The sequence below is a fragment of the Brienomyrus brachyistius genome, chromosome 1 (assembly GCF_023856365.1).
Source record: "Brienomyrus brachyistius isolate T26 chromosome 1, BBRACH_0.4, whole genome shotgun sequence".
NCBI classification, from domain to species: domain Eukaryota; kingdom Metazoa; phylum Chordata; class Actinopteri; order Osteoglossiformes; family Mormyridae; genus Brienomyrus; species Brienomyrus brachyistius.
The window spans coordinates 27,897,916-27,918,797 of record NC_064533.1 but is presented as its reverse complement, the minus strand read 5'-3'; the positions used below and the strand labels follow the sequence as shown (position 1 = coordinate 27,918,797).

Genomic DNA, 20,882 nt, shown 5'->3' with positions numbered 1-20,882 from the left:
TCCAAAAAACAGGTGTTTATTTTATTGTGGGGGACATTTGGTCCGCCCAATGAAGTATAAACCTACTCCCCCCCCCCCCCCCAACCCCACACACACACACACACACACACTCACACAGACTTTTACTCATATCTTTGTGGGGACTGTCCATTCATTTGTATTTCTACCCAGCCCTAACCTTAACTGTAAGTAACCAAACAAGAAAGTCTTTTGGCATTTTTAGTTTTTTGATTGCAGTCACAGATTTTTTATAAATTTTTATTTACCCTTGTCGGGACTAAAAAGAAATGGTCCCCACAACGTCAACATAACAGGCTTTTATCAAATAGTGAGGACATTTGTTCCCCACAATGTAATGTATACCTGATACAAACACAAATACATACACACACACGCATGCACACACACACACACACACACAAACACACACACACACACACACAACTGAATCCTTTCCCAACACGATTAACAAAAATGAAGCGTCCTGTGTATGTGGCAGCCAGACCAAACCATGCCGGACCAAACGGACTCTGCTTTCTGCTATACTGAGACATAACGCTACACTCAGTAGGCGAGGCATGTTTTAAGTTGTAAGAAAATACAGCTTGACTTGATATGTCAGAAATGTTTTTGGGATGTACCTGCTAAATGATCAGATTTATGGCAATCTATGCCAATCTGTGTCACTGTACAACAGCACAATATAGGCTGTATAAAATTTACGACACAGGTAAAGCAACGTCTATTTCTAAGCGGTGCAATCTAATGTAAAATAAAACCAGGAAAATCCCACGCTTTGTCATATCAGGTCTGCAATTTGAACTAGTGGCAAAACAAAAAAACGTGTTGCTTGTTGATACCGCCTGGCGTCACTGCGGCTCCAGGTCCCATGCTCTGCGCACAGCTGCACATCGTGATGTGTTTAACACCTTTACGGTTTACATTCAATGTGTAGAGCATGTGTAGAAATTTCAACAGGGCCTTAAATACTTAAATACGATCAAGGAGTCAGAATCATGTCCGATTCAAAAAATAATGAGTTGCAAGTTTTAAGAGCAACTCGAGTGCAACTTGAGTCCGAGTGGCAAACTCCAGTCCCCATCTCTTTTGCACCATCCTATGACATCCTGCTCTAAATCTATAGACAATAATACGGAGTCGCTCCCCCGTTGCAGTTATAACAGCTACAACTCTTCTGGGAACGCTTTGGACAAGATTTTGGAATGTGTCTTTGGGATTTTTTGCCAATTTTCCCAGAAGAGCATTTCTGAGGTCAGGCATCTCCATTCTAGTTCATCCCAATGGGGATGGGGTTGACGTCAGGGCTTTCTGCAGGCCAGTCAAGTTCTTCCACACCAAACTCAACCCAACCATGTCTTTTTAGGCCTTGCTTTGTGCACTGGGGCATAGTCGTGCTAGAACAGGAAGGGCCTTCCCCAAACTGTTCCCACAAAGTGGAATGCATTATTCAGTGGTGGTGGTGGGGGGGGGAGGGTTTGTAGATAATGAATTACAAACTCCACAACAGACCCACATGATGAGGGCAAAAACATGTATTGTGGAGAATGGTTGAGCCGTATTAATAAATGATATGACAGCTCTTTTAAAATGAATGTTACAATGTTTCTTAACAGCCACTATTGGTTTAATACTAGCAGCGACACAGCCAAGGAAGCCAGCAATTACACGACATTCAGGGATACACGCTAATCACACGCATTGCCAGGGAAGCCAGCAGTTTACATGACATTCAGGGATACACGCTAAACACACGCATTGCCAAGGAAGCCAGCAATTACACGACATTCAGGGATACACGCTAAACACACGCATTGCCAGGGAAGCCAGCAGTTTACACGACATCCAGGGATACACGCTAAACACATGCATTGCCGGGGAAGCCAGCAGTTTACACGACATTCAGGGATACACGCTAAACACACGCATTGCCAGGGAAGCCAGCAGTTTACACGACATTCAGGGATACACGCTAAACACACGCATTGCCAGGGAAGCCAGCAGTTTACATGACATTCAGGGATACACGCTAAACACATGCATTGCCAGGGAAGCCACTTTATTAAACTATTAATAAATAGTTTTTGTAGTATCCCGGCAATTTTAATGTAATGTAAAATAAGAAAAGGTTTCTCCTGTTGTAGGTTTCCTGTAGTTTAGTAAGACTAGTGCAGCTTTTGTTTCGTAAGACCATCATTATTTGTTATCATTATTCCCATTATTAGTCTTTCCTATGTTCCTCAATCGGCAGCCATTGGATTTGATTGTGGCCCTGGCTCTGTGAGTGTGGAGTTCACATGTTCTTCTCATCCCTCTGTCAGATCCTCAGAGTGTCCTGGTGTCCATCCACATTCCAAAGTCCTGCTGTTTAAGTGAATCGTGACTCTCAGTCGCCTTCAGCGTGAGTCCGGGTGTGAGAATGTCTTCACATCGCGTTCAGTGTGAAACCCAGCGTGTGCCCTGAGCTTCCAAAGATTGGCTCCAAACCACAGGAACGGAGCTTGGAGCTTTAAAGGCTGCGTTTTCTTCCACGTATTCCTTAAATAAATGTCGCATTAACATATTTTTTTCCTTGGAAGGGAAATCGTGCAAAATATTAATTCAAGTCACTTTATGGTTTCTTTGCTTGTTCTTTAAAGAATAGCTGAATAGCAGAATGTGCATATATTAAATTCTTAATTATACGTTTTTTTTAAACCCTACTGCATCACATGTTTCTGAAGTGCCCAAAAAAAAGTCAATCATGAAAATTCTTGCAGTTTGTGTCATGAAGACATTTGATGAAGGCCTGCTGTGGTGTTACCCTGAGACAGACTAGTAAGAACGCTTTTGAGAGCTTTCTAACTTGTGCACTGGAATTTTCAATTATTCAGCGTATACTTTTACCCAAAGCACTGCATGAGTGAGAAAGCAGGGCAGGCCAGTCCCTAACGTCACTGGTAGTTAGGGGCTTTGCCTAAGAGCTTAATAGTGAAATTTCTTTATGGGTCATGGGATTTAAACCAGCCACTTCCTGATAAAGGCATAAAGTCCTAACTCAGTTATGCACAAACCACCCCTACAATGGGGCTTTTCCATTGAGCAACAAAGAGTAAAAGAGCAAAGTATTCAGTCTTGCTGTCTGATTTCACAATAGCAGCCAAGCATGCTGATCTTCACGGCTTTCGAAAGGAGGGCACAGGCGGGACACACATTAACACCTCAGGAATGTGCTTCACGCTCATGGCACTGCCCCATACCTGCTGGCATTTCACATGTGGACTCCCAGAACAAGTACATGCTTTATCTGCTTAGAGATCAAGGGATGACTGACAAAGAAATGAAGACTGACTGTTAACGTGTACATCCAGAGAAGTTCAAAAAATACTGTTTACAAAACAGATCGAATGTAGTATTAACTTAACAGTCACTGGACAATCTTACAAAACGACTTATCTAACACAAGGTCATGCCAAGTGTGGAGCCAATACCTGGACACAGCAGAGGAAATCCACACAACTGAGAAGAAACAAGCAAACTGCACATAACACAGAGCCTGGGCAGGGATCAAACCCGCACCCCTGAAGGTGTGAAGTCACAGTGCTGCCTACACGGCCTATAACTCAGACGTGTGGTTAGTGTGTTTTTGGCTTCCAGCTAAGAATGGTCAGTTCACCAGTGTATTCATCAACTGGCATGTCTGTTCGCATTAACCAAACTAACACTGACAAAAATCCTAGTTGAAAATAATGACACAGAGGGTGCTTATTATTTGTCAGTAAATTTATGGATTTTAGTGTCATGACGCACAAGAGGAATGACTCGTGGGCTATCGTTTGGTGAAACAAGAAGGGGGGGGGGTTTATTGGATCGAACGAACAAGGACTGGAAATCAACAAGATCGCGAGGGAGGAAAACGAGGAGGCTAGAACAGGGGTAGACATGGACTGACGGGGGAAACAACGTTAATGACTGGACTAGCGAGGACAAGACAAACAGGTCTATAATATATAGACTGACACGGGGCAACAGGTGTAGCCCATGAGGGCCACGGTAGGGAGGAGACTGGAGGGTCAGGTAGGCAAGACGTAACAGTACCTGTCCCCTCATCCAACTGAAGTGTGACCTCCAGCCACAAAGGACGAACAGGGGAGGGGACCAAATAACAGGCCATACACACGGGGTAGGGAACAGGACACCAGGCAGGACAGAGCAAGACAGGACCGGTAGGGCACACTGGACCGACACTTCAATAAGTCAGAGGGACAGAACCATCAGACAGGAGAGGACATGGCAAGACAAACAGCATGACAAGGGGCATAGAACAGGGAGGGGACCAGGGACCAACAGGGCAGGTTCTGGCAGAACTGGGTCAAGAGAGACAGGCTCTGTTGGGGATTCGGCCCAGTTCTTTCGTCTTCTTTTCCTGCAGGGGGAGACGGCAGGTGGAGCCAAGGCGAACGGTGGGGAGCTGGTGGGCGGAGCCGGGGCAAGCCGTGGAGAGCCAATGGATGGAGACGAGGCAAGCTGCAGAGAGCCGGTGGGCAGGGCAGGGCAGCCCCACCTTGTGAGGAAGCGGTGGATCCGGGACAGGTGGCGTGTGGTGAGACTGCAGCAATCTCTGGTGAACTACAGTAGGAGTCTCGGGCAGAATCAGCTTTAGCATGGCCTCTTGAAGGTGAGCCTCCGTCACTCACATCCTAAGTAAAGGCTTCCATTCCAGGAAGCACAGGCCACGTGACAAGGAATGTTCTGGATGGGATGGCAGTCCATCAAAGGCCCCGCACACACAGTCACATTCCTTGTCATGTTGTAATATGTGCTTGTTAAGGAGACAGCTGTTTGGTTTGCTGTGGCCTTATAATGTGTAACATTCATAGTGAAACATACTTAGATAGCATAACAAGGCAAGGCAACAGATGGTGCACAAGGTTTTATGATTAAAAATGTGTGTCTGACTGTATGATCCACGTGTAACAGAAGCAGATATTTCCAGCTGGACTCGATGTGCGAGTGACAGTATTGCTTCTGATTCTATCACATCCTTTCAGACAATCAGTGTCTTCAAATATTCTTGTAGTGGTTCATTATTGTATTTAGAAACAAGTGAGGTCAGAAGCCATCAAATAAATACTCAATGTAAAATACTAATAATAAACAATAAGCAAACAAACAGACACTTAAACAGCTTGAAAACTAAAGTTCTGTGAAGCAATGTTCTTCATGCCAAATATGCTATGAATAGCAAATGAATGCAAAATGAATTGGGGCTGAAAAGCTGAGCTACTCTATGCCCCCTACTGGTCTGTAACTGACTGAGCAATTGTGCCAGATTTAGATAAATAATGCACAATTGATAGCATTAAAAACGTATTTTACTATGCTAACCAAGACCGTAATTATAATATACAGACACGGAAAATATTAAGAGACCACAGCACAATTTTTTGTTTCACTCATTTCTCAATTTATGGGTGTGCATCTGTGAGTATTTTTTCTTTTCTTTTTGCAAACTGCAGTCCGCTCCTTCTCTGCTTCTCATTGAAGGGGTTCTTTATGGGACTTCAGTCCTGCTTCTGCTTCTAGGAGATTTATATGAATTGTCCTAGCTGTGCACTTCAAAACTGCACTTAATGTTTCCCAATCCTTTTGAGGGTCACTTGATGTCATCCTTCGATTCATGAGAATCTGTCAGATACGTTAACATTCATCTCTAGCGTTAGAAAGTTGCTTCCACCCTTTACCTGGCTGGTTTCTGGTTGTTCCCAGTGTCTCCTGCTTCACCTTATTCTTCTGTACCGCTCTCTTAGAAATTTTGAACCTGGAAGCAACCTGCTGCTCAGCACAGCCTTCTGCCTGCAGAATCATGATTAAACCAGGATTTAAAAATGCAAATTATTTTTAAAATATAGAGTGGTCTCAACTTTTCCATGGCTGTATATTGGGGGCTAGGGTACGTCCCCCCAACATTCAGATGTGCTTACAATACCCCGCCCCCCATACATGTTATAGTTACCGCCTTGGTCCTCCCTCCCAATGTAAACTCCATAACTACGGCCTTGACGCCAACACATTTTGTTTTCCCTCAGTTTCGTTTTCTCCCATCACAGTTGAACCGATACTGATTCCGAATTTTCCAACGTTTTCCTTAAGAAGTAACGCAATACAATTAACCGTTATCGCTAAACGTAATTTAACGAAACGACAGTGTAGCCGACATTTTCACCTGTATTGCCGAATATCGGTGCTACTACAAGTCGCTCTAAATCATAATCTTTGGTTTGAAATGAAGACAATGGAAACTCATTTTCTTACATGCAGTATAACTATGCATTTTAAGTACACACCTGCATGTTTCATCAATATTTCTAAAGTGTAATGCATAATAAATAAAAGCCTTTACTTGCTAAAATGACCCCTTAAACAGTTCGCGTAAAGGTGATATTGGGCACACAGTGTCCCGAGTAGTAATCAGGACACTCATGCACAAATCCATGCAATTCTGTACGTAAACAGGGACTCTTGCTAAATAAATATTTTCCCAGCAGCCGGTTACGCACTTGGGCTGGTTACGGAGTTTTAAACTAGTGACAATCACCTGGAAATCGTCCTGCCCCCTCCCTGGGCGTGGGGGGAATCTCCTGCGTGGTCAGATTTAGCATATCGCAATGAGCTGTCAAACTTCAAGGAAGAAAGTCGTATCTGAGTCGGCAGCCTACATTCCCTCTCATTTCCAGGGGACACCTCCTGGGGAGAAGCCACTCGGCTCGCACATTTCGCACAGACTTTTCCCAGATAAATATTTTCACAACTGGAGAAAAGGAATGAACATGCAGGGAAAAGCCGCCGCGATGCGTTTTGACATTGAGATTATACTCGTGGTGATTCTTGCCGCTGGTTCCTGCGCACTACCGGACAAAAAGGGTAAGTTTTTTATTAACATTACTATTTTATAAAAGCCTTCAGTATGCAGAAATATGCAAATTTACTTCATGTAGATATGCTACAGCACTATAGCTGCTTTCAAGAGTTACCGACTAAGCGAAATGGTGCTTAAAAGGCGTCCTGCCATTGACGGCAGCGTGACAAAAGAATACAGTAGTCTAATGACGCTGAAGAAGCACATTTAATTGTAATGATTTCTCATTTTCCACGGAAAAATGCTTCCGAGTAACGTGGTAGCTTAACTAGTTCTTTTTTCAAAATGATGATTAGTTTCAAAAACAAGATGTATACTTACTATCATTTATAACCACCGCAATATAACCTGCAGAATCATTTAAGGAACCGGTGAAAGGAGTAAATGAAATGCATCTGGAATTTAACGGAGCATCTGATATGATTTCAATATAGTTTTTACCGCGTTTGGTAAGCATTCAGTCATGATGTCATTGAAAGTTTGGAGATTTGAGTTCTAATGAGATTTCAGTTCTAATGATGACCAGACAGAAATGACAGAATGAATTACGATTTAATTATCTGGAAATAAATACACGTCTTCTGGGAAACGTGTAAAGTTAAGTTTTTATTTTTGTTTCTGATAGACCTATATGCGCTTGTGTTTGTACATTTTGCCCTTCGGTTCTCGTTACCATTTTCCCTGCAGTTGCTTGGCTTCTGAGCGTAACTTGACATAAGCGATAGTGTAGCCCAAGGTATATGTCTGCTTGTAAATTATCACTTTACAAGGCTGTTTAATTAGTGTGTGTAGTATTAGGTGCCACACTGGATCAGCGAAGCCAAACTCAAACCCGGAGCGCGGTTTATGTGTAAAGCGCATCACTTAAACGCACTGTAACAAATTGGGATTAATCATTAGGCTGAAGGATCGCTTCAAGCATCTCATTTGATTTTTGCATAACAAATTGCTAAAGAAGTACTGAAAACATCTGGCAGCACGTTTTACAACAAACTCTATCTATCTATCTATCTATCTATCTATCTATCTATCTATCTATCTATCTATCTATCTATCTATCTATCGTCTGTCTGTCTGTCTGCCTGTCTGTCTGACAGAAGAGGTGTTTAGGTTCCCAAACCTTCCGTCTTTTCTGCCTGAAGGCTGTCAGCTTGTTATGAACATCATCATGGATACTTGCTTAAGGCAGGAGTGTTTTATTGCTTTCTGTCTGTTCCTTGTTGTAAATAATGCCTGCTACATTCCAGATATTTCAGAGCCATTATTTAATCGAGGTCTCATGACATTATGGCCTCTTGTTCCTAAAGATAAGCGTTAAGTGATTATTTTGTCCTCATTCGACATTATTTTGCACCGTGCGCTACCCTGGGTGAGTAAAATCGACACAGATCAAGCGAAATGGATGTCTTTGTGCACAAAGTGCAATTTAGGCATGTTCCTGGCAAATCAATCTGCCACACATTACCCCTAAACAATTAACAAAGAATTAAGGCTGTTTGCATCTCTAAGTCAACAAAGTCAAATAAACCAGAGCATTCTCCTTCTGCATGAGTATGTTACACTTGTCTGCTAAAGATGAAATTAGATGTTTTATCTCCTGATAAGTAACACTATTGCAATTCTGACTGAAATCCTTATGCATGTAAGCGTTTCATTAGTCAACTTGTTTCCTGTTTAGGCGAACAATTATCAGGGATTTGTTTACATTATAGTACATTTCTTAAAGGGGTCATGAAAGCATGTGTCTAATGGTGGAATTGCATCACTGTTTTGTGTCAAACGCAAGACCAGTTTATCAGTTGCTTACACCTCTGCTACTCTTGTGAGATGGTGGCCACTGGTATTGTGTGTACTTCCAGCTACAGCCTTCTCAGCTTGCCTCCTATTTTAGCGTTACTTATAACACTGACTAGTGAACATCATGCATAGTAACAGCTAACTGAGAAGGGGGGGGGGTGTGTGGCTACAGGTCTGTGCCTGTCTGGATGGTCACCCGTTTGAATCCAGAGGTTTTCTCAGATTTTGCAACCACCAGCAATTATTAGTTTGATTCTACATGCTGCATTATGATTCCATAAGGATGGCATAATGGCAGCATGATATGTCCTCCTTTCAAAACTGAGGACCATGTAGAAAAACCTATTTCACTTTGTATTTTTTTAAAAGATAAAAATATATATACATCCGAGGTGTCTGATTTATTAGTCATAGACCCAATGTAAATGTTTTCTGATGTAATCTGGTTTTTTTGTGTCATAGAATCTAGTATCTATTAATTAATTATTTTTACAAACTGATTATACAAACAAATTATTCTATTGAAAGAAATGATGAGAGGATCCCAGTGCAGAAGCAACAGGCTTATTATTCCAAAAAACAACTGCAGTTCAAGTCACTCACAGTGCACCAGGCAAAATACACACACACACACACACACACACAGCAAAATAAAAATAAAAGAAAAATCCAAATCATAGTCAAACTAGAGTGAAGACAAAGGTCCTAATGTATGTATCCAGTGATTGAGCTCATGAGTGTAAGGTGTGAATAATCCAGTGAGGTGGAACATGGCCAGAGTGTGCATGGCTGAACGGAGACCTGGCTGTATGCAGGTGTGACATTACTGCACCTCCGTAGGCGCTTCTCCATGCCCTAGACCACTTACCCTCAGACAGCTCCAGGGACGAGGAGCAGGACGGTCTGGATGCAAGCGATGGAAGTCTACAATGAGCAAAGGGTCCAGCGTGTCACAGGCCGGACCCCAGGACTGCTCCTCGGGGCCATGCTTAGAATCCAACAGGACATGGCCTGAGTATGAGGGCTCCCACCAACATCTAGAGGGGAGGAGCTTCTTCTGGGATGGAGGGTGGCTGCATTGGGCTGTAATAGACTGGTTACAGCATGGAGCCCTGAAAGTCTGGTGGGATCTGCTATCTATGAAGTAACTGTAAATCATAAATAATAGGTCACAAGATTAATCTTTGATGATCTTAAAAGGGACAATATGTCAGGGAAAGTGTTGCTTGGTGGGGAGATGAAATTTAATGTCTCAAGAGGACATTGACCCACTGACCTAAAGCCAACATTGAGTGGGATGGCGGTGGTGCTCCACAAACCTTTTCTGAATCCCTGTTGTCCTCTGGAGAGGAACATGAGCCATATTTTCACATTTGGTCACTACTTCTGAACCACTTATCAATAGCTAGAACTTCTCTAACCTGCAGTTTCCAAGAGAACAGAGGCTGGCATTCTAGAACATACACAAAAGGGGTTAAAGCATGAACAAGTGAGTTCTGTGCATAGTCAACCCAGGCCAGATCCAGGCTCCAGTAAATCTGGTTGGTGGCACAGTACTGTGGAAAGCAACTTCCAATATCTTGATTCAAATGCTGTCTGGCTATTAGTTTGGGGATGTTGACATCCAGGTGCATACAATACGCCCTTCTCCGCTTGAGATGTAAATTTTGCTCCTCTGTCTGACAGTCTGTCCTCTGAAATATCGAAGAACCAAAACACTTGGTTAAACTGGTGCTCTTAACGCTAGACAGGCCTAGAAAAGGTATCCACTGACATGGCCAATCTGTCCATGGTGAAATTCATCGTGATGTGAAGTGGATAAGGGAGTGAGCATATTTCCTGGTAATGATTGTGGAGTCTTTGACTGAGTACAAACAGGACAGGACACTTCTTGGCATCATCACAACGGTATGACCATCAGAACATCTGAGTGAGTAGTTTGGAGGTACAGGTTGTACTGCGGTGGCCGGTACAGTGGGAGGTATGAGCCAACTGCAGAAGCCGGTGATGAATGCTGGTTCGAACATAGATCTTATTGGAGGGAGTACGTGGGTGACTGGGATCAATGCGGAGAGCCACCTGGAGGGCATCCATGATGTCCCATCTGACAGGAGCCTTGACGCAGGTGGACAGCAATATAGTCTCTGGAACTGAAAAGCTATGAGGAGGTTCCTGCTACTTGGAGGGAGCGTCTGCCTTGTTCGTTCCGTTTGCCAGGACAAAACACAACAGTAAACAGGATTCAGCCTCCTGGTTTCTCAAATATATTCTAGATTCCAAATGTCTAATGGGCTATCAGGACTACAGATGGATGAGTTTACCCCTTCCAGCCATATAATCAGCAGTACTCTATTCCTGTCATTGTAGATATGTTTATTGGTATAAAATGTAGAGGGAAATAGTTTTGGGGGTGTATGCCATGACGTTGTACATCTCACACAAACCTCCGAAACAATAAATGTATCGGGTCTGGTTGTTTGAGTACCAGAGCTGATGCAAATAGCATGCTGAGTTGTTGAAAATCTGCATGAGCAGAATCATTCCAGATGATTGTTTTGGTTTCCATGCACATGAAGTATGATTTAAAACCAAGAATAAGCTAATTTAAATATTCAGCAGTGGGGAGACAAATCCTCACATAAATGAGTTCGCATAAACCAACTAATAAGACTAAGCTTTAATTGCAGCCAATACCCAGGTCAGGACCTATACCAACGCAAGGAGCAAACAAAGCTCTGACACTGACAAGGAGCCTCTATAACTTTGATAGGGGCAGGTGAGCACTGATTGGACTGGGCGCTCCAGTCTGAAGACAAGCGACTCCCCCACGCAGTTATATATCCAGCTTGGTGCATCTACCCTGATGACCTAAGGGAGGCATTTAATGAAGCATAATAATCCAGAAAGACCCACCAATAAAGTGCCACATAAAATGGTGCGACTGTGCTGAAATTGTAGATTAATCTTATGCAGAAGTTAGATAAGCCTGCAGATCTTCAGCAGTTCTTGGTCCTTGAAAGTTTTTATCTTATTATCTTATTCTCATTCATTTGAGCTCCCTCAGGTCCCAGGACGTACCCCAGGAAGATTCTAGACTGATGAAACTCACACTTTTCAGCATATAAATTGTATTCCCCGCGTCTCTGGAATATTTGGATTGCATGAACCTTTCGGATGGCTATGTTGGTAAAGTAGAAAAGCAGGTTGAATTCCGATGAATTGTGTGTGCCTCAGAGGTCTAACTTTGTTGAGATGGTGGCAGAATGAACTTGCTCCAGTAAAATTACCAGCTGCACTTGAGTTTAGAGGGATAGGTGACCATGCAATATGTACACTAGCATGGAGAATTGTTTATGAGAGACGTTTAACAGTACAGATGCTCTCGTTGTGCTTCCCTGGGATTCTCCTTCTCCCTGAGGACAGACCAGACATTGCAGTCTTTGGTCTAGCTTCCTCCCCCATGCAAACATTATGCTGATGGTATCTCTGATGTTTCTCCCTTAATAATTGAGCTTCTCCTAGTTGCATGGACTGAAAATCAGATGATGAAGTGCTAGCAGCACAGGGAGTGACTGGGCTTATCCATAAGGATGACATACAGGGCTGAAGATGCAATAAATTGTCAAAGAAAATTAGCAGTTATATATATGTTTGTTACACATGTCCCCATGACAAGCAAGATCCATTTGACAGTCTGAATTTAAACCATGATAGTACAGGGTTAACAAAACAGCCTCACTTCCTGTTCCCAAAATCCAAATGCATATTCCGCTGGTGATTTTTCTGGCGTATTTAAGATTCAGCTACCAGGTAATCAAACTCCTTCTTAATTAAAATGCAGCTCAGCATTGTGCTAATTTGATGTCAGAGAGCCGTTACCCAATTCAGAGCCTTTTCCCTCAACTGTGATAAGACAAATATGACAAAATGGATCTTATCTGTCTCTGTATAAGGGAGTCTGAGCATTTGTCTGGATTACAGTCATACCATGTGGGAACTGCAAAAAAACCAGTGCGAGGCAACAGGCCTGGTAGAGGTGTGCTATTACCCTCAGACCTGGTGAGATGTTAGGTGATGGCACCAAGGGAGTCTGCAAACTAGCTTGCGTGCTAATTGTTGCTCACTGAGCTTCTCCTTCTTATGTGCCAGTTTTTCCTCTAATTCTACTGGATCCCCACGGTGCTGAGATATTCTGTCACTAAACAACAACAGAGGATTTAAATGTAGAATAAAAAAACAACTGTAATCAAGACACGGGCAATGAGTCAGTGGCCAGGCTAAACATGGGGGAGAAAAAACTAAATAAAACTTAACCATAGTCAAAACAGCGGCAGGAGATCATAAGAGAAAAGCTAAATTCGAAATGCAAGAAAAAAAGCAAATCAGAAAAAAAACATTGTATAAAAGAACAGTACTTAACACAATTTAACATTAGGATACATGTAAATAAACAGTAGCACAATAAAAAGTAACTCAAATTTCTTCCATTTCCTAAAAAGTTACAGTAAAGCTTTACATTAACTGTACCTTCATAATGCCTTTATAATGCATTCATAGAACATTCATTGCACCTTCATAATGGATTCATAAAACATAAGTAGCATGTAAATATACCACAACATCCTAACATATCTTAGCTGGTTTAATATGCATTAATAATGAACATTATGTGATAATAAACTTTATAATTGTATAATGAAGTTGTTGAGGTATTTTAGGATAAGGGATACTTACATGCCCGCGACCCAGTAGGATAAACGGTTTGGAAAATGGATGGATGGATGGATGGATGGATGGATACTTACATGCTGCCTATGAATGTTCTATGAATGCATTATAAATGCATTATGAAGGTGCAGTTAATGTAAAGCATTACCAGAGTTACTGACATAATGTTCATTGACTAGAAGAACACCACTTCATTTCCCAAATCCCTCCTCTCAGAGGCACCCCAGCCATTTCATATATTTGTTCATTTTCACCACCACAACTTAATTAGTGAAATAATTCAATGAGGTATTGATTATCCACACAAGGTGGGGGAGTCAACAAACACTTCGGTATTTTAGATGCGCCTACAAATAATGGGGTGACGTTAGGAGAGGTTTTGAAATGTCTAAGCTGCTGCACTTTGACACTGATAATAATAGTTTTACACCAGCATGAAGATCATTTAAACATCATTGACTGCCTGTGACTTTTGCACCGTGCTGTACACAATTAGCCAATGTGCTCAGCGGGTTTTCAATATTCCAGTGAGGCAGTATGTGGCCAGTTTGGGTGGGGCAGTGCTGAAACCTGGCTGGATGTAGGCGTGAAAACTGTCACCACAGAAAAGGTGATGTTTGAAGGGCCAAGCCTGTTTTACCTTCTGTTGTAAATCTGGATTCTATGAGAAGGTGAATGCAACCAGCAGTAATATAATCCCTCACATTGTGATCTTAAAATGCGTAATTGTGCTGTCGATCTTCATTACAGAAGCTTCCTTTGTTTTCCCCAGTATTAAAGGAGATCCTCAATGATTCTTTGTAATATATTAAAAATGTATGTAGCAGAATGTTGTACCACTCTTCTGATCTGTCGATTGTCATCCGATACCTGAATGTACCAAATAAACAGACATATCAAAAGTAGGTGCAAGATTCAAGTTATTATTATTATTATTATTATTATTATTATTATTGTCAAGAGTACATATTGTATAATATTACATATGTGTGCCCTGTGATGGACTGGCATCCCATTCAGGGTGTAGACCTACCCTGTGCCCTGTGATGCGTGATATACTGTAGGCTCCAGGCCCCTCTGTAAATAGATAATCAGCTAGAGGATGGATGGATGGATGGATGGATGGATGGATGGATGGATGTGTACAAATCACTATTGAATTCTTACATACTTCCTGCACAATAAACAATAATTATCAAGAAATAGTACAGAACAAAATGTAGTATTTACATGGACAACAGATGCATTGAGCGTATATGCTGGAGAATAAAGTATCTGAGTGTTAATTGTAGCAGGATTTGTAAACAAAACAGTATGAAATTCTCAGATCACTATGAAGTAGTCAAATCCTAAAATATGGTACTTGGTCTGGAATATGACAAGCCTTATAAACTTTACATAAAGGGAACAACCCAAATTGACTCTTATTTTGTATAAAGATGTCTTGTGGAAACTAGAGTTAAAACAGCAATGAGCCAGATGCTTTAAAATATTAAATTGTGCGATATAAATTTGGTTGTGAGTCATGACCCACTCTAATTTGTTTTGCTCTCTAGTATAGATCTTAACAGCCATCAAAATGGATAGCACATTTATCAATGTTATATAAGTACAGAGATCTACACCAATCAGACATAACATTAGAACCACTTGCCTAATATTACATAGGTCCCTCTCGTGCCACCAAAACAGCTCCGACTTGTCAAGACTCCAAAAGACCTCTGAAGGTGTCCTGTGGAATCTGGCACCAAGATGTTATCAGCCCTTGTAAGTCCTGTAAGTTACAAGGTGGGGCCTCTGTGGATCAGATTGTTTGTCCGGCGAATCCTACAGATGCTTGATCAGACTGAGATCTGAGGAAGCTGGACGCCAAGGCAACACCTTGAAGTCTTTTTCAAGTTCCTCAAACCATTTCTTTTTAATACTGGGCGTATTATCCTGCTGAACGAGGCCATAGTCATCCACGTGAAAGCCAGGACCCAGAACTTCCCAGAAGAACATTGCCCACAGCATCACACTGCTTTGTGGGCTTGTCTTCATCTCATAGTGTAACCTGGTGTCATCACTTCTCCAGGTAAACAATGCACACGCTGCCGGCCAAACAGTTGTTCTAATGTTATGGCCGATCGGTGCATGATGTTGGTGCATAGATCTATGACATGAGTCCCACGCTTCCTGATGGGAGTGCGTAGCTCTGGGATATGTGTGCAGTTTTCCATCATGCGAGCATGTAGGTCTATGATGAGTGTTCATCCAGCAAAAATTTTCTTACGGGAATATGATGAATGTTATGGTCTTGTTTTTCCCTTACTCACATCAGTATGGTCCCAAAGCCATCATTCAGTGGTCAAACCACAAACCATACTCTGTCATTGGAAAGATCTGCACAGTCAGAGCAAGTCAGCAGAGCTTGGGTGGTAAAGAGAAGATTTGTTTTATGATGACTAAAATAGGGTCTTTGCTGTAATGTAGTGAGAGGATCCCTTTAAATATCATCCAGCTTTGTTTGCCTCGACAGCATGCTCTCGTTTTCTGCCCAGTGTAGCCTTCAGTTCATTGCATTGAGTCAAGTGGCCTTTGTTGTAATACTATCCAAATACAGATGTAACATGGCCTGAAATAACGTCCCCCAGGACCATAGTGCAAAATACTACAGCGGTGATAGAGGGGGGGGGGGTTCACAATACAAATCCAAAGACACAGTACAGTGTAAAACAGGGGCCTGTTATATATATACAGTATAATGCTACAGTATGCGTCTGCATGCAAACAACAGCTGATATAATTAATATATAGTTAGTTTTAATGTAGCATTAGTTGTCGATTAACACAGATGTGTTAGTTGTGTGTCAAGATTATAGCTTTGACAATAGTTTTAAACCAAACTTACCTACTGAACGCCTCTAATTGCACATGGATGCCAGTTCATACAATATGGATACTCATCACTTAACGACACACTTGTGTAACGACCAGTCGGACTTACGACCATATCTCCATCCAGTGGGTATTGTATGCTATACGAGAATTTTGGTCGTGGAAATGGTAGTGCGGCATCTCAGAGTCAAACATCTCATCTCGCATTATATATAAATCTACAAAATGATATAATTGGTGCAAAGGTTAAAACACTAAAACATTCAAACAACATCTGAAGATGGTTTACACAAACTCTCTACCAGTACAGTATGCTCGAAATATCGGTAAGGGGCAGCTAGTCACTTAACGACTGATTCGCTTAACAACCAAACTCGGTAGTTAAGTGAGGAGTATCTGTACAACAACATTTATTCATTCATCTTGAATTAATAAGGAAAACTGCCTCTCTAAAGAGAGCTTGAGCTGCTGTTTGTTCAGCTACTGTTACTGTGGACTTTAGCAGTCCTGCTGAAATTCTTTATTCTTTAAGCCTGTAATCTCATTTTACAAATAACTGGAATTCCTAGGACTGTATCAGCAGTTCTCCAGAGTTACATGTTGCATGATTTTCTGCCAAGTGGACAGGATTCCTCATATTTGTGTTGAAGGAGATTTTTCTAAATTGCTTTTTACATATACAAATATATTGAGAGAAAAATTAGATCAGCAATAAATCTGTTGAGATTTCAAAGTTGTTTAGTACAAGCATCTACAGGATTTTTCATTGTATATAATATGAGCACATTTCTTACTAAGATTTATGCAAAAAAAAATAGTATCGGGGGGCGGCATGGTGGTGCAGTGGTTAGCACTGTTGCCTCACACCTCTGGAACCCGAGTTCAAGTCTCCGCCTGGGTCACATGTGTGTGGAGTTTGCATGTTCTCCCCATGTCGTCGTGGGGTTTCCTCCGGGTACTCTGGTTTCCCTCCACAGTCCAAAAACATGCTGAGGCTAATTGGACTTGCTAAATTGCCCGTAGGAATGCATGTGTGAGTGACTGGTGTGTGAGTGTGCCCTGCGATGGGCTGGCCCCCCATCCTGGGTTGTTCCCTGCCTCGTGCCCATTGCTTCCAGGATAGGCTCCGGACCTCCCGCGACCCAGTAGGATAAGCAGTTTGGAAAATGGATGGATGGAAAATAGTATCGTAGACAAGACATTTATAGGTGAACACTTCTTTTTATAACTAATAAATATTCTTTTTATAACTAGCTTTTCTTTCGCTGATTGTCTAAGCATGTGAACTATATGAAAGAACAGGATACCTTTTTAGTCAGCTTACTAATATATTATCCATCCTTCCTCAAGCCTCTTAACCTGGTCAGGGCCTTTGGGGTAGAGGGCTGTAGCCTGACACAGCATAGTGCATGAAGGTAGGTGACTCCCTGGATGGAGTGCCAGGCCATTGCAGGATGTGCTGAATGATGAAAAGGACTCAACCAGCGTTGTGTGGTGTTCTCAACAGTACATGTGACTAGGCTAAATCTTATATTGTATAATTTTATATCATTTTCAGTATTCATCAGTGGCTTCTAGTGCGCTAATTATGCCTTTTCCTCACGATGACCGTTGGCTGATTACCGCCTACTTAATAAAGCAGAAACTTATATGCATATTCATATCTGAGAATGAAGAAACAGATACTCAGTATACACACATTTTACAATACAAGCCAAAACTCATTCATTGATTGAACTGACACTGAGCCAAAGTGTAACGGGAACATAATCCGATGCCATGTATTCTAAGTTGCCATTTGACGTACACTCAACTGGTACTCAGGGGAGGGGGGGCCTGCTTTTGCCTCATTCACGAGATGTTTTCACGCACAGGACTGCCACTGACTGTGTGGTTTCTCTCTCTTGACACTGTGATGTCTAAGGTCAGCACCAAATCCTTGTCTGGAGGGACACTATGAGCTAATTCAGGTTTTACAAACTACTTACAAGCTACTCATTCAGATGTTTCATATTAACATTAGTGACACATGCATGATTATAGGAATCTGACCAATCAGCACCCAACAAGAACTCACTGCTAAAGTGAAATCCAGGTCTTTTTAATTAATATGGTAGTTCACAAACCCTGTCCTAGCTCATAGTCCCCCCCCCCCCCCCCCCCCCCGACATGGATTAGGTGGCCACGCTAGTAACATCCCAGTAAGGTGACGCAGGAACTGTCTGATCCGGTACTGACACTCACATCACATTCAGTATCACATATTTCAGGCATCTTGCTGTTCTAATGCTCAGCCACACAGTAAGTGACCGTGGACCCCGTCAGTGAGATGTGTGAATTCTGGTTCATACACATGGGTGGCAGATTGGAGGAGCAGGCTGTTTGTTCAGGTGAACCTCGTAAACTCGCCACTGAGAGGACATGGAAGTAACACCTCAGTTTACGGAGAGCATCCATAAGACCTGCATTTGCCTTCAGTAATGAAGGGACAACTCCATTCACATAATTATAAGACTAAGATAAGATGTAATTTGAATTGTGTTGAATATTTTGATAAGCAGGTTGGAAGAATGAATGAATGAATGGATGTAATTTCAAAATATCACCTATTTGTATAACCTGAAACTTCATTGTACCACATTGTTCTTTTCTTTAGTAAAAGGAAATTCATCCATTTTGTGTTTATATCCTTTAATGTCACTTTAAGGATGCCAGTACCACAGGATTTCTGTTGTGTTTGTCATAATGAAACACGTATACTACATTTTGTTTGAGAAAGCTGGGTCAGTCAATCCTGGGAGCACTTGGGGGTTTAGAGCCTTGCTCAGGGGCCCAATGGTGAAAACGTTCTGCTGACCTGGGGATCTGAACTGACAACCTTCCAATCAAATGAGTGTCCTGACCCACTGAGTCACACACCATCCACTGTATAACATATAAAAAAATTGAATCCAAGAATCACGTTATTAAGAAAACACTTTTCTCTTAACAGATATCATCATATGTGTGGTGCCCTTAAAAGGTCTCTCAACTCCAAACCTTTTTGGACAGTATCCCTCTCTCCACTAACACTGCTGCCTCTGTCTTTCCTGACTGAGGTTGTGCAATAGCTGCAGGTTGCCAGTTTGCTGTGATTACGTAGGTCTTTCCTAGAAATATGCAAACATTACCAGCACATTTAGCCAGAGATCAACGTGATACATCTTGTTGACTTTTGAAGCCGTAACCGTTTCACAATTTCACACACCTTAATTGTAAAATCCCTGCATATATCTAGATACGAGTAAGAAAAGCTTCTGAAAAAATTTTACTAACAAATCTTTAAAACTACTCATCCTTGGTCCCAAATTGCATTTACATTTATTTTATTTAGGAAGCACTTTTGTCTAAAACAATGCACAAGTGAGACATACTGCATAGTACAATGAAGAAAAACATTTTACTTTTACTCAGAGTTTACTAATATTTTGTAGTTTTTTTTGCTCTGACAAATTAGTACAGAGTATGAAGACTTCATGGTGATAATGTTCACCTCTGACCTCTAATTGATGCATTAGTAGGTCTTATTTATTTATACTCATTAGGCAAAATGTCTTACCTCCTATAACCACTTATGCCTTGTGAGGTTGTTATGAACGTAGGACCTGTACCAGGACATGCAGGGCATGAGGTCTGGCTCACCCTGTGCAGGATCACTTACAGGCTCACACTATGGGCAATATAAAGACACGAGTCTGTCCAAAGTGTCTGTGTGTGTTTAGTCTATGTGAGCAAGGAAATGCAGGAAGACACTCAGTCGGGGAGGGGGTTGAAGCCTGCAAGGTCAGGGAGCACCAGGTATTCCAGGGCTCAATGTGTCTCGATTATGTAAATGACATTTTTAGCTATTCAAAAATATACTGTGACCTTGCACTCTATGATTATTATAAATGAGAGAAAGAATCACAACTTCTCAGAAGAAACCTTCCTGTTCTACCTGAACAGCAAATTGTTACATATTGTGTTCATTATACTTAATGATATTTAGGTTTTCACTTAATTGTTTAAAAAGATGTTCTAGGATCTAGCCGAATGTCTTAATTTCCAGGAACTGGATATGCAAAGCATTCAGCAGTTTTGAAACTAGAAATAATTTTAAAAAGAAATAATTGTTGCATGAGAAAATAAACATCATACAACATGAAAGAAAAATAAATTACATCATGTTCCTCTCTCTCTCTCTCTCTCTCTCTCTCTCTCTCTCTCTCTCTTATTATATATATATATAATATTTTTTTTACTCTGGGTAATGACAGTGGTTACTTTCTATGGCAGTTTCTCACTAGGAACTAAATTTTTAGATGTTATTCTCAGGATCGTCAATCATTTTGAGCCTCAGGCAGTTTATAAATAACATAAATGCTAAAATCTCAGAACTACAAGGCAGTCTTCCTAATCCCTCATAACAAAGGGGTCAATCACGACGTTGTCGTCTTTCCCCTCCAGTGATGTGGAAGTAATTGAGTGGAGCTGGCTGTGCTGAGTGAGATCTATGGGAATTGACAACAAAAACATTTTTGCTCCC

At 41.6% G+C, this 20,882-nt stretch overlaps 1 protein-coding gene across 3 annotated transcripts in view; it reads left to right on the top strand.

The window, feature by feature from the left end:
- Positions 1-6,604: 6,604 nt before the first annotated feature.
- The window catches only part of LOC125739483 (epidermal growth factor receptor-like), a 64,017-nt gene continuing 49,739 nt past the window's right edge, over positions 6,605-20,882 (top strand). For 2 of the 3 annotated variants that reach the window (XM_049009666.1, XM_049009674.1), the window contains exon 1: positions 6,605-6,921. Coding sequence is in view for 1 of the 3 variants with exons in the window: in XM_049009657.1 (XP_048865614.1) it covers positions 6,666-6,921 (256 nt within the window). In the remaining 2 variants the exon portion in view is untranslated. The remainder of the gene's footprint in view (positions 6,922-20,882) is intronic. The other variant, XM_049009657.1, reaches the window with a different exon arrangement.